The sequence below is a fragment of the Dreissena polymorpha genome, chromosome 9, assembly GCF_020536995.1.
Source record: "Dreissena polymorpha isolate Duluth1 chromosome 9, UMN_Dpol_1.0, whole genome shotgun sequence".
NCBI lineage: Eukaryota > Metazoa > Mollusca > Bivalvia > Myida > Dreissenidae > Dreissena > Dreissena polymorpha.
Genome location: NC_068363.1, coordinates 99701033 through 99715950, shown reverse-complemented (window position 1 = coordinate 99715950; position 14918 = coordinate 99701033). Strand labels below are relative to the sequence as shown.

Here is a 14918-nt window from a genome sequence, read left to right as displayed (position 1 = left end):
ATTTTTAATCCGACGTTTGGTATAATGTATAAATCACTCATAAATAATGTGGGTGGGCGTAATTATTTTTTTCTTAATGTGCTTAATACAACAGCGCCTTTTAGATTTGAGTTTTGTGCACCCCAAAGCGCGTGTAATTATACCTAAAAGGAAAAAGAGAAATAGAGAAAGCGTTGAAGTGAGGTAGAGCAAGAGTTAAACTGAGTTTCAACATTACTGAGATGAGTTTCAGAATTAAGCCATATTTTATAGAAGACGGAGCCCGGAGATTTTAGAAAAATCAGTAAAATATATTTGTATTATTATAATACGACTTGACATTTTTTCAAAGTTTACTGATATCATAGCTATACAAAAGCAAGTTTTACCTTCTAAATCAAAATAATTCACTTATGCAAACGACAATTTATATCAGCATTGTGAATTGTATGTAGTTCATTATTAATATTAATGAAATTCATATAATTTACTTTAACCAAACAAATCCGCCATAATTTCGTTCGATTGGCTAGTCATACGTTCATATATAGATGTCATGCGGGGGCCAGCTTCAAATCTACAATTATCAGGTAGATAGTATTTATGCCTTTTGTCCAAACAAAAATTAAATTCAGGAAAGCCACGAGTAAGCACCCCAACAACTTCTACGATTCCTTCTGATGGATTGACGCAGGCCAGAATAGGTGAACCTGATGCGCCGTGTTCCATAAAGCAATGCATCAGTATTAAATGTGGAGAATCGTGGCCCTGATAACCTCTTTCCACCATCGAGCTATCATATCCCGGCAGCAAGCCTGTCCGGAATTTGTCAATGTTTTTGCGGAAAACAGTGTGTACATAATTAATTTCGTGTGAATTGCTGTATAAAATTTGGCAACTGTTCTCAAAATGCTTATTTGAATTTCCTGGGTGACCATACCCAATCAATGAAACAGTGTCGACAAGATCGACTGGCTCTTTTCTAAGTGTGAGCTTTTTGGGCAACATTCCATCGGGGTGAGGTATTTCTAGAATAGCAACATCCAGATCTTCATAGAAATAAAAACTCTCTGCGCTGAAGTTGTAGTGCCTGGCCGATGGATCGAACGGATTATCACTAAACACAATAGACGCTTCTTTTAATTTGGAAAAGTTGTGTTCTCCACATTTCCTTGGGTCTGTAAAAGGCACACACACTATAATGTTGGCTATCATGTGCAATTGTATATACAAAACTTAAGTTCTTGTGTAAACTGTAAAACGACACACATTAATAGCATACAAGAATACTATATATACCATATTAATCAGCTATATGTTTAATCTAATATATAATAAAGTATAAACGAATTAATAAAATTCATATTCTATGCTTGCGTTGCATAAATAGTGTGCAGTCAAGTGATGCCACTGAGTAATCTAAAGGCAGCTAGCACATTATAACCTCCATGTATTTTTGCAACACACAGATAAAGCATGAAACGACTCATTGCGCATTTACCTATAATTTCCATAACAACATGCAGAGCGGTTACTATGCATTGTTTTTCCACTCTAAATCCGGTACCAACCACCTCGTTAGATCTGACAATGGCTCCTACTGATAACATCTTATCACGGTAGATATCCATCATACACTGAGATAATGTATTGTCTTTCTCCTTCTGAAATAAACAAGACAAATAGACTTACCTTATTACCTTTACACTAAAAAAGCAAAATATGTCTTTCTCGAATTCGGCAATATCTCCATTTAGTAAAAGTAAATGTAACCATTTGACTTTCGTGTAGTGTAGCATTCCTTTCAATGGCGTATTTTAAACGCAGTTCTTTGCTTTATTTACACACATATGTTGTATGAAACGTTTTTTTTAAATTTTCTTTCCTAAACAAATGTGTTCATGTGCTAGATTAAAACTTTACACATATGGTTCGACATGGTACAACAAATGAAATTCGCCTTATACTATTCGTACTGAAAAATTGTTACAAAGAGTTAACAGCAGTCATTATCAATAGTTTTCTATCTAAATGAGAATAATTATAATATATAATTCAACCATTTCAAAGCATAAAGAATTAATATTTCTGGCAATACAATATCACAAGATCTACATAACACACATAATAATGAGTTTAAATGAGAATAGTTTAATAGCTAAAGTAGTTTTGTAAATCTTTGAAGCAGCATGGATTGAATTGTTTGACAGAAAACGTGTTTTCCAATCACCCAAAAGTGTTCAAACTGAAATAATACATATATATCTTTTACCTTCAAAATGCCACGGTCACCGGATGGTCCTGAGATACAATGGTCACTCTCTGAAGCATAAGAAGAAGATGCTACATTGATTCACACCTTGCTACATCAAAGATTTCAAATATTCATTCATATGAGAAATTGTGTTAATAACATATAGAACGCAGGCAAAGACATTACATATCAGGTAACTGCCTTGGAGTAAGTCACACAAGCCAATACTTAATTTCCTTACCTTATATTAAGCCATGCCATTAAAATAATTACCAATATAAAGAAGTGAAACTCCAGCTGCTGGAGCAGTATTGAATTTTCATTAAAAACAATTAGTTGGTCCTTTATTTAAAGCAAGTGACCGATTGCCCAAACAGTACAAAACAGCAAAATACAGCACAATACAAACCAACATAAACACAAAATATGAATAAAGCTGGGGTCACCGCCTTGGAACGGTCAATGCAAAGCATTGGGGGTTTAAACCTGGTTATAGAGCGCTCAACCTCACACTTGGCCCAGCAATATTCATAATACATTTAAGTGTAAATAAAATTTAACGTCATAGCATTGTAACTCAAATTAAACAGTAATACAATAACTTGATTAACTCATGTTCACAGAAAAAGAATTTTTTTTTGTGTTTGTGAAAAAAACTTATACCAACTGATATGAAAGGTTGGTAGGAATATTGTGACTACCTCTCAAAGCAGACGATTTAGATAAGTTTTCATTGAATCCATCATCTTTGGACGTTGAATCCAAATCTGATTCGCTGCTATGTGTGCGTTTTGATGAGCTAAGCTGATCCTTTGACGAGCTCCTATAAGCTGGAAAAACAATGTTACGTATAGAAATGAAACAGTGTTGTATATGACGTAAGTGCCCATCATTCAGCCCAATACAAAAATGTTTGCTATGAAAACTTACTGCAATTTATTAAGACCGTGTAAATTGTCAAACGTTAACTGTTACAACTTAGTTTAATCCGTGTTGAAAACAAAGACATTAAATTTAATTATCTTTTCACTAATATATTAATGTCGTATTATAAATATAAGCTTATATACTAATATACGTCATTGGTCTTCATGTGTTTACTTCGTCCACGTTTGTCCTTTACATAAAAGCTTTTTTTTATTTTAAGCGATTATACAATGACTTCGAAGGTCCTATATAATATGTATACATTTATGTTACAGTATGCCGTTATTGACCAGGAAGTGCCTTGTATGATTTTTACAATCTATGCTTTTAAGGAATAGTTAAGTTTCATATGATTTATTTTCTGGATTATACTTCTCAATAAACAGTAAAGAATATGATGATAATCATTTTAGTCGTATAGACACGATAAGAAGAGCAAAAAAAAGCGCGTGCTTACGTCAAATAACCAATTTCATAAATATCATATAATAATATATGCATCACAACGGATTTTAAAACGAGTGACTATATATTCGTACTTTAATAATAGCAAATATAACTCACCATGCTTACGTTTCCTCCTTACACGACACCACACTCCGACAATTACTATTCCAGCAAAGACAAATGTGCCAAAACCTAATCCTATGCCGAGATGTAACGTCTTTTGGGCTCCATGTGTTTTTAGTGAAGCTGTGATTCAAGAATATAAAATTATGTAATCAATGTATGTGCCCGAATTATACAACATTTCTTTATTTCGTTTGAAAATGGTAAAATGTTGACATAATCCATCTCGTTATTATTTTTAATTGCCTTTGAATTCGGACGTTTGACATTTTATATTTTAAAAAAGTTATACCCTCATTCGAAAGAACATGATTGCACATACATACTTCAAATGATCGGTGATTTGAATATACGCTAAAGATTTAGCTTACCTGCGGACATTGGTTAAATAAAACTTGAACGAGATTATGCAGAGACAATAAACATCTAAATTGGAAAGTTGAAGTTAAATGTATACACACTTGTAGTTTTTGTTGTAATAATCGTCGAAAGAAGAATACACTCTGTGTCTCTGTTAGGTAGACATACACGTCCGACGTACATCAGAGCGTCACATTTTGTACAAGGCCGGCATTTTTCGTTTGCAGACGACATATTTGAAAACGTCTGACCGGGCTCACAATGTTCGCAGACGGTGTCAGAGTTCCCCGTGGCTGAAAAATATATGTTATATAACATCACGCATGCTTAATGCTTCGTCATAAAGAAAGGACTTTAATGAAAAGCAAACGACGAAAAACAAGCAGAAAAGAAACACAGAAGCAAACAAACCCCTTGATAACCCTTTTATTGACAGATGAAGTGTCTTCATACCGCATTTAAATACTTGTGCTATTTTGAAAACACTGTGCTTTAACTTCATTTTATTGTGAATAAAAATATAACATACTAATTAACAGAATAATATTTACCTAATGCTTTTACCCCGCGCCCTTCTTCACACAACTTTGCCCTTCGACACATGCCATGTAACCCACTCTCTCGCCAAAATCCCGGCTTGCACTCACATTGTATGTCTGTCGCACTCGTGCAGTTGACAGTGATAATTTCCGGTTGATCATCAGGTGATTCATAATTCGTATTCGGACATACGGAAGAACAAGGCTGGCACCTTTCGGCCACACTAGATATTGCTATGTAATATCCATTCGGACACAGGCTGCAAATCGCTATTTCATAGTCCAGCGAACAGTCTCTTACAAAGAACTTTCCTGGTGGGCATAGGTAGCATATCAAACCTTTTTCTGTTCTATATGTGTTCGCCGGGAGGCCATTCACGCAGTTGACAATCGCACACAGTGCCAACAGTACACATTCTTTTATTTTCATTATTGTTCAGTTTTTTTAGGTGTCCGACAGTGGTATATGATCAAGAAGAGACGAGATTCAAATGTCCCTATATTGTCTTGTTGCACTGATAGGAGCATCTAAGGTATAAAAAATAATAAAATATTAACTGAAATGAAAGCAGTTATCTTACTGAATAATATATTCCGTAATTAAACAGTTGACAATAATGTGAAGCCACGGTTTTTAAACGTTTGTTCAACGGTTTACGGTGAATCGATTTCATTATTTGTTAAAATGTTCAGGTTGCACTAAACAAGACATCCAAAAGGCCTAATGCACATATGGAAAATGTGTGCATACAGTATTTACACACTAAATAGTTAATGACGATACAAAGAAAAAAAAGTTGCATGGTCGATAAACATTGGGGATTTATATGAATGATAGTTTACAAATGATACATATATACTGATAATAAATTTTTGTAAATATACATATTCATCAAGTATTATACAGTTCACTTATTTGTCACCTTTCGATGTTTTGTCAGCTCATTGTAAACTGTTTTCCAGCAAATTGAAATGTCTAATATGACACTGCTGTATTAAAGATTCATAAGATTGGTATTACGCAATTATAATAATTTGGTACCTTATGAGAAAGGTTTCTGAAAATCTAATTAGCTTCAAGCATAAAATTGTATGTCAGGTTTCTACAAAATTAAATAAAATGTTATGATTTTTGATAATTTTGTTCGATTTGTACTTCATATATCTACAGACTAAATCGTTAACCTTATTTGTTACTTATATTCTGAAGCAAGCAAGAGTTATTGTTTCCAATTGTTAAACTATTGATTTTAATTAAATACAAGACAATAATTGTTAAACAATGTTATTTAATAATCTGGATTCAGTATCGCCAATGATCCGTTGTTTGCAATTAAAAATATAACGTTTATATAAGCACCTTACATGTTTTGTCAATCTATTTTAGCAAATGTCTACCTACATTACAATACATGTCTCACGTTGGATTGTGACATTCTAGAAGCGACTGTAACAATCGATGAAACATTGTAAATTTTTATCAGAAAATCAAGAAAATTGTACGATAATGATATCTATTTAACTTTGTTCACAGTGTAAACATTAACATACTAGAACAACAAAATTAAACAAATAATAGATGAATATTGATTAGACTATGTTAACATGTAAACATACAGAACACATAGAATAACTCATAAGTCTTTGTTGATGTACGTGTTTCGTTGATCGAATAACACAGGCCTATATTTGATACCCCTTCACCTTCCATCGCCATAGTTTACAGTGTTATACTTAGTATCAGTTAGGTTTTACATAATCGCATAGCAACATTCCGTAAGTTGTTCATAAAGTTTCACGTACCCTTGTATAACCGCCTTTTAATAAAAACAGCACGTCAAATAACTTACTCCGTCTATAAATTTAAATTAATAACTTTCAAATCTGTCAATACAACTGCGTTTTAGCTTACCAATACACTTCAATAATGGGACATTCGATTTATGACAGTTCTACATCTTTAATATCGTTAAATACCCACATAAGATCTATTATCTGACACCGCGCCTTATGTAAGTTACACTCGTGCAGTCGTTGTATATTTCGCTGTCGACTAAACGCTGTCAGATATATCTTACATTAACCCAGATTTATTTCATTACCGGCGATTTAAACAATTGTGTTTGACTTATATACGCAAATTACTATCATAGTTGGTTTTATGGCTACAATTTTGATAACAACAACAACAAAGACAATAACAATAGCAAGATTAATATGAAACATAAAAATTATAATAATAATAATAATAATAATAATAATAATAATAATAATAATAATAATATGAATATGAATACTAATACTACTTCTACTACTACTACTAATAATAATAATAATTATAATAATAATAATAATAGTTGGTATTACCTTTTTAATGACTATGATGGAATCAAGCAAATTTATCAAACTCGATATGAATGATCGTTGTTAATTTTATAACTTTATTGTTTAACATCCGATATTGTTTTAATTTCTGTGTGACATTTATTTCATGAGAAGTACTGTTTATGTTATGCTCACATTATTAAAACAATAGGTATACTGTGGTTATTTATAACAGCTTAGACGTGAAAAAGCGAGTATGTACCAAATTTAACAGCAGTTTTTCTACTGTCTACTTCTAAATATGCCGGTATTGTTAGTAATATTTTCTTCAAAGCTCCTATCGTTGTATTTCTTAATGATTTACCATGTTGATGTTAATGGCTCTGTGTGTTCCATTTGATAAAAAATCTTCAAAAATCTTCAAAACAATAAAGAAATAGGAAATGTAGTTCTGGCGTCATAAACATAAATCTGAATCTTGAACATATTTAAAACGTATTTCAGTGAACAAATACAAAATATGATATATGTGGCACTTGATGTTGGAGTTGTTGTGAAAGCGATATTCTAAGAGTGTATTAAAACATATTTAGTGTGTCGTTGCACGACTTCTCACAACATAATGTAACCCAATTTGACACGAAACGACTTTGAAATACCAAGGTCGTATGTACCGCTCAACCCATTCATTAAATCAAAGTACTGACAGTACTATGGTGACGATGCTTTTGAAGAGGATTGATATAAAAGCATCTATTTAAGTTTATCTACATCACCACAATTGTGTATGTGGGTACGAAAATTTTGGGTAGGAAAAAAATGGGTACGAAAATTTTGGGTACGAAAATTATGCCCAAAAAAATTAAGTACGTAAAAAGATTTGGTTACGAAAACAATTTGGGTAGGAAACAAATTGGGTACGAAAAAAAAATTTGGTTACGAACACAAATTTGGGTACGAAAAAAAATTCGGTACGAAAAAAATTGGGTACGAAAAATGTAGGGTACCAAAAAAAAAATCGGGGGTACGGGGAAGTAGTTTCCGTGGGGAACTGAGAGGCGGGTTACATTCTCGATCAAATATAACAAGAAATAACTTTAAAAAGGTATTCAACGTGTATTTTCTTTACCACTTATCTTAAAAAACTGTCTGTTACAGTAAAACGTTTGTGGGTTATAACATTACGCTTCAGCATATAAATTCAAAACTTGACATGCTCTTTAATTACACCATGCTCTTTAATTTCACATGTATATTATACCAAACTTTATATTTCGTTGTTTCCTTTCCTAAGTTAATGATGCTATGTGTACGGACGTGATTTCACAATCCCATGTGCATGAACATATACTTTCTCTCTTTTGATTATCTCTAATTCAATAAGCTTAGGCATGTTTGTTCGTTAAGTACGGCAATAATTTCATGATGATTCCCGATCGAAAGTGGGTATGAGCACATAGTCGTAAGAGCATTTGAATACGTGAGTTCGCCACTGAACACATGGTAAAGTTAACTAAATCTCCGCGATATGACCTAATATGTGTTTAAAACAGCAAACAATATCCAACAAACGAATGAATTGTCAAACATAGTGTATGCACTGATGTGACTCTGTAATTTATGTTTGAAAAGTTTATTAAATATGCAAAATGAGAAAGAAAAGAGCGAGTATCACAGATATGATACGGCTATTATGCTGTTTATATACCATAGTCGCTACAACGTTTACAAATGGAAGGTTCGAAATAATTCGTTTTCTTTACACTCGTGATCGCGTTGAAAGTTAATTATACACGTTTTGATTCGCAATTTATTTACTGAATCACGACAAATGTCAAATACAATACAGAAAATGCATAGTTGTGTCATTGATCTATAAACATGTAATGGATTGAATATAACTGATTCAAAATTAACGTTTTCAAACTATTATTAAATCTTTTCCCAGAATATGCTGTCCTATTTATAGCTGAGCTTCCTATACCTTTATCAATGATAATCAGCGAGGTATGCCGATTAGAAAAATCGAGCTTTCTCAATCGGACTGGCTCGGTCTTTTACATAGGTTGCCATTGTGAAGAATTTTTTCATGATATGATAACTTAGACGATGCTTCGCAGCATCGTCAAAAAGCACAACGAATGTTTTACAAATCATAGCAAACGGTTGAATTACTTTCCGCGAGATGAATCATTGGGGTTTACGAAGTTAAATATCAACGGTTGAGTACCGGTATTCACACAGTACCCTATGTTCGGATTCAAACTATTAAATCGAAAAAAATGAAATTTCTGCTTATGTCACGTATGAACAAATTCACATACAAATGGGAATTTCCCAACAGTTTACATGTCTTGTTTTCACGAAGTATGGTTCTGCTGTAGGATAGAAAATTATTTGTAATTAAAACTCTTCTATCGTTTATTTTCTGGCACTACTTCTTCTGCGCTTGTATTTCAATTGTAAATTCATCAACATTTTCTCTGTTTCAAAAATGTAATGAGATCGTATACTGCAGTATACTCGCTTTAAATCAAGGTATTGATGGCTGACCCAAACACGTCACATGAACATGACTCTTTCGTGTGTCTATTGATTGTCCTTGACACATAAGGTAGATTTAAATTCTTTATGCATTTTACACATTGAAGAAAACGTTTTGTCCAGAACAAACCAGTCCCTTGTAATTTGATAGTGAGTTCTACTCACTAGAAATGGTTTGAATAAGATCCTTGTATACTAGAGTTATAGGCATGGGGAAAAGAGCAACAATACACAAGTGTTGTACAATTTACAGCTTGTAAAACGCATACAATTGCGTGCGTGCGTTCTAATATACAAAATAAATAATTCTTCCGCTTGACATTGAATTAATCAAACAGGTAAGATTGACCATGAGCAATTATTTTGAACTTGAGATTTAACCAATGTTTTATAAAGACTGATCACACATCTCAAAGTCACTTGTGCTTTATATGTTTACAATCATTCAAAAGAAAGGTACATGCTGTACATTATTGTATTCAATACACACATCAATTCATATATATCACATATGTTAAGAAAGAACCTACTAGTAATGACTCCTGTCGTGACGAAGCAAGTAAAACGCTCTTTTCCGAAAGCCGCTGGGTGAGCTGATATATATTAAATAATTATACACATTAATATACTTGATCTAAAACTTACACTGACATACATGCCCGACATTATATGTTCCGCTGGTAATATTTTTGTAAGAATACAGTTCGTATGAAACCACATTTAAATATCGCGAGCGTCTCAATCCACGTCACTAGTGTTTTACTTACACAATTCAATTAGTTTAATTTTCAATGTCCGATTGCCATAATATAACAACATTTCAAATAAATGTCGTACTCTTAGCACACTCCTAGCACGATACAAATTCAACTCATTAATGTGATTTAAAATAGGATTGATATAAATAATGGCGAGATGGTCTTGTTTAACGGCGTAATATGACGCCTCTATTAATAATAGATAATCGCTCTGATCTATCTACACCAGTGCACACCTAACCTTACCAAATGCAAACAATCTCGCAAGAAATGCCTTCAAATACTCACGTTCCGCTGTCATTTGTACATGCACTATACATAAACCATACACTAACATGTCACATGAAGTCTAAATAAACTGAAGAAACAGAAACATATAAGGCCCTAAAATATGACATTTTACATGAAATGGTATTATACCTTATGTCACATCCTTGAGGACAGCTTCTAAGCTCCAATGAACAATGTACATGGTGAGCTTTTGGAACCGCCCGTATTCTTCGTGCGTCGTCAGACGTCAGTCGTCTGTCAACGTTTTAGTCAAACCACATCTCCCCTTAAACCTCTGGGTAAATTTTAACGAAACTAAATGTGTATGACCCTTAGGCATCCAATTGTCAATTGTTTTTAAATGATATCAGTCCGATGCACATGGAAGTTAAAAGAGCTGTAATTAGATTTTGAAAAAAAAATGCTATGTAACGGCAAAGTTTCTTTTCATATTTGGTGCGTAACATCGCATACGTATCCTCCACATATTTTTAATTTTCAAATCTTGCGCATTTGGTCAAAACTAGACGTGCCATATTTTTTTGAAAAGTGTACGCCCATGATATATAATAAAGCTTTTCTCACCGTTCACACACACATGAATACTAAATAACAAAATTAAACAAATACTAGGTCCATATTGACTATACGATGTAAATAGTTTTAAACATATCCACCAATTACCTTGAGTCGAGTGGTTAAGGAAACTTCTAAAATAATTTCTGAATTAATTCAAACAACGCCGCAATAAACGCTGTATCTTTAAAGATCTATTTAATTCCCGTTCAACCAATGTCAAAATTGTTTATTTACAGCGTGTTTAACAACGCAAAGCCGATAGTTCCTTACATACCCGCAAATGACATACACTACGCGCGTTGTTTACCTTGAGTCGAGAGGTCACATCTGAAAAGCGAGAGTACTCGATTGCAATCGGCAGGAGGTCAACAAAACTTTGAAAATTCGATTCACCAAACAAATTTAGAGAAACTGAAAGATTAATTTAATTGTTCTTATATTTTATATTTACCATTTTACAAATTCCTGTTTTATCGGTCGTTCTTCTTTTGAGCAACATTTACACGAAAAAGTGCTCAAGAGTTGAAAAAGAAATAACGTTCGCAATTTCTTGGAATACAATTTTGGCATATTTATGTTTCTATTAAAAGATTTGATAAAATTATCATCCAATCGGGACAGGGCTTACCCACTGGACGTGTGTATATCGTCATGAAACCTATTTTCGCGATGTGCGTTCACAGATTGTTCCATGCAACATTTTCTAGGAATCGTGAACAAATTAAAGCATTTTCATTCAAATAAATTAAATACATGAATTTGTTGTGTTTAAACCAGCGCAGTGGTCTGCAATTTATGTGCCAGTTTAATGAAGAATACCGAAAAATGCAAGAAATAGGCATAAATTTGGATTATTTTAGTTGAAGTAAGATTGTTAAAGACAATTAATCTGTTTTTTTCCTTATATTTGTCGTGTCTGTAATTATTTTCAAGCGTAGTTATATAAGTAAAACAAAATACTCGGAGCGCATGCGTGTGACGTCATCATGATAGCCGCGTTATTAATGTAAACATAGTGATTGACTTTGGGTCATTCTCGACTAAAGGTAATTGGAGTATATAGAATTTACGTTAAGTTGTGAATTTTAGTTGGTGTTCGTTTTTCCTTGATTGAATCACACAGGCCTATAATAAATACATGCTCACGTTCAATGGCCTTGATAAAATAATTAGCAATTTTATACTCAGTATCAGTTCAGCTTTACACAATCACATAGAACTTTTCCGCAAATTGTACAATAAACATAACGATTGATATACTTATCGTTGTATAACAATCTTTAATTAAATAAAATCTAATAACTTAACGGTACTCCGACTATTAACTTAAATTAATTAGTTTCAAATCTGTCAACACAACTAAGTGGTTTGCATTCCAATTGCTTGTTTAATAATGGACATTTGATTATGCTATTTATATATCTTAAATATCGTTTAACAACCACCTTAGATCTTTGTTATCTGACGACGCTCCTTATATTTGATGCGTGTGTAATCTTTTTGTAAGAAGTTATAGAGTTCTATCTTTCGTGCGTAACTCTATCTGAGATAGTTTACATTCACCCCGATTTATTTCGTAACCCGCTATATTTAAAAACGCCAATTATTGTTATTGGTGGTTTTATGAATTCGCTCTACGAAGGTCGTATGTACCGAACAACCCATTCATAAGAAAGGTACAACAAAGCTTTAACAAATCAAAGCAAACGGTTCAAACAATTTTCGAGGCGAATAATTGTGGTTTAAGAAGTAAAAAATCAAAAGTTGTGTACTTGTTTTCACTCATGCTCAAAAGCATTAAAAAATGTAAATCACGTGTTCGTACCGTACGGGCGAATTCAAGGTATAAAATCTAACATTCTGTTGATGTGTCGTATAAACAGATTATCCCACAGTCATGGGGATTTCCAAACGGTGTACAAGTTTTGTTTACATGAGTGTCCTAATATACTACATAATATTACTTGTAATTGAAGTAAACTCTTTTATCTTTATTTCTGGAACTTTTTCATCCAAACTTAAATTTAATGTTTTAATTTATTAACGTTGCATCTGCTTTGAAATAAAAGTAATATGATCGTAATTACCTGCAAAGTATTGTTTGCTGACTATACATGTCACAGGAACATGACTCCTTCGTGTAAATAAATATCGTAGTGCGTTTTACACGTTTGAGAAACCATTTTTTCCAGAACAAACCAGCTATTGTTAGTAGATATTTAGTACCACTCAGTAGTGCAAACCATTTGATTTTCTATTGCTATTCATGAATGGTCAGACAATGTGTGCGCATGGCAGATGACGGTTTTTTACATATGTAAATAAATTGTGATACTCTACGTGTATTATCTGTGATGAATGATACGAATTAGTGTGCAAAATGGTTTGTGCTATACTCTTGTATCATTGTGTTCCAGTCATGTGAGAAAGAGAAACTGTTCCCGCGTATCGCACAATTTAAAGCTTACAAATCGAATTTCTCCTAATGAATAAATGACATTGTCGGAAAGAGTTCATGTATCCAACAAACATTCATGTTTGCTCTTAACATTCAATTTATAAATTTGAAACAGTTATGATTTACACTGGTAGATAATTTTCAACATAAGATTTAACCCATGTTTTTATGATTTGAAGAAAAACATGTTAGCAAATGTTGAGGTTATTTGTCCTGTATATTAAGAAGTATTCTCAATAAAGACATAGGCAGTACATAATTATATTCAATTCACCCATACATTCATAGATAACACAGATGCCAAGTAGTAACGTGCCACGTATGACCCCTTTCGTGATGAAGTAAGCAAAACATACTTTTCCAAAGGCCGATTACCTAATATACTAAATTTAAAACTTACACGAACAAGACATAATTATATATTCCACTTGATATAGTTTGGTTTGAACACTGTGCTTAGGGAATCAAATTGAATAATCACTTAGGCAGTTTGTTCGCAAGTGTTTAAATCCACTTCACCATTGTAATCCTTATACGATTTAATTCAATTAATTTTAAATGCCCGATTGTCTTAATACCAAAACATTTCATTTACATTTCGTACTTTTATTCACTCTTGAAACACTCGTAACGCGAATTAAATATATTAAGTAAACATGTAATATGCAAACTGAAGCTGGATTATCATTAAACGCCGTCTTGTTTAATTGAGAAAATGACACAAGTATTTACTAAACCGATAACCGCAAAGGTCTTTTCACATATGCACACCTACCATGATTAAATGCAAAAGATATCACAGCCAGTCATTAAAATACTCAAGTTTTACTGTCTTGATTAAATGTAGACGTTATCGCTGTGCCACACAATGAAATGTCATATGAAATTCAACTTTAAGTCTGTTGTTTTTTTTAAGATACAGAAACATGAACTTTCCTAAATGATGACAGTTTTTTACATTAAATTTTTATAACACCGTATGCTATATGTTCGAGTACAGCTTTAACTCACCTATTTAATTCACAGGTCGGGATTTATGGTCTACCTTTATCCGTCGTGCGTAACCATTTCATTCGTTGCAGCCGCAATGCTTTTCATATTGCGACATTCAAATCAGTTTTATTGCTAGCCGACATAGGGCTAGATGCGCCACACAAATGCTAAGTAACCCGATACCAAATGACGTATACACGAGGCAGGAATTCCCCGGCTATCCTATATCCGTCTTGTCTGGCCATCTCGCTGAGCATGCATGATCATTCGACGCTACCCCCGGTATCAATTACAAGAGACGATTGAAACAAGCCTAATTCATTGTTAAGTATGTGGGGTTCGTACGTGGAGTTCATCAAGAA

General features: G+C 33.1%; 1 protein-coding gene across 1 annotated transcript; it reads right to left on the bottom strand.

The window, feature by feature from the left end:
- Nucleotides 1-316: 316 nt before the first annotated feature.
- LOC127844520 (uncharacterized) lies at nt 317-5115 on the bottom strand. The gene is made up of 7 exons (XM_052374782.1): nt 4642-5115; nt 4192-4383; nt 3725-3853; nt 2935-3063; nt 2252-2301; nt 1481-1643; nt 317-1157 (listed from the first exon to the last, which is right to left on the bottom strand). The coding sequence occupies exons 1-7, from the start codon at nt 5057-5059 to the stop codon at nt 472-474; spliced, it is 1767 nt and encodes a 588-aa protein (XP_052230742.1). The 5' UTR covers nt 5060-5115; the 3' UTR covers nt 317-471.
- Nucleotides 5116-14918: the final 9803 nt, after the last annotated feature.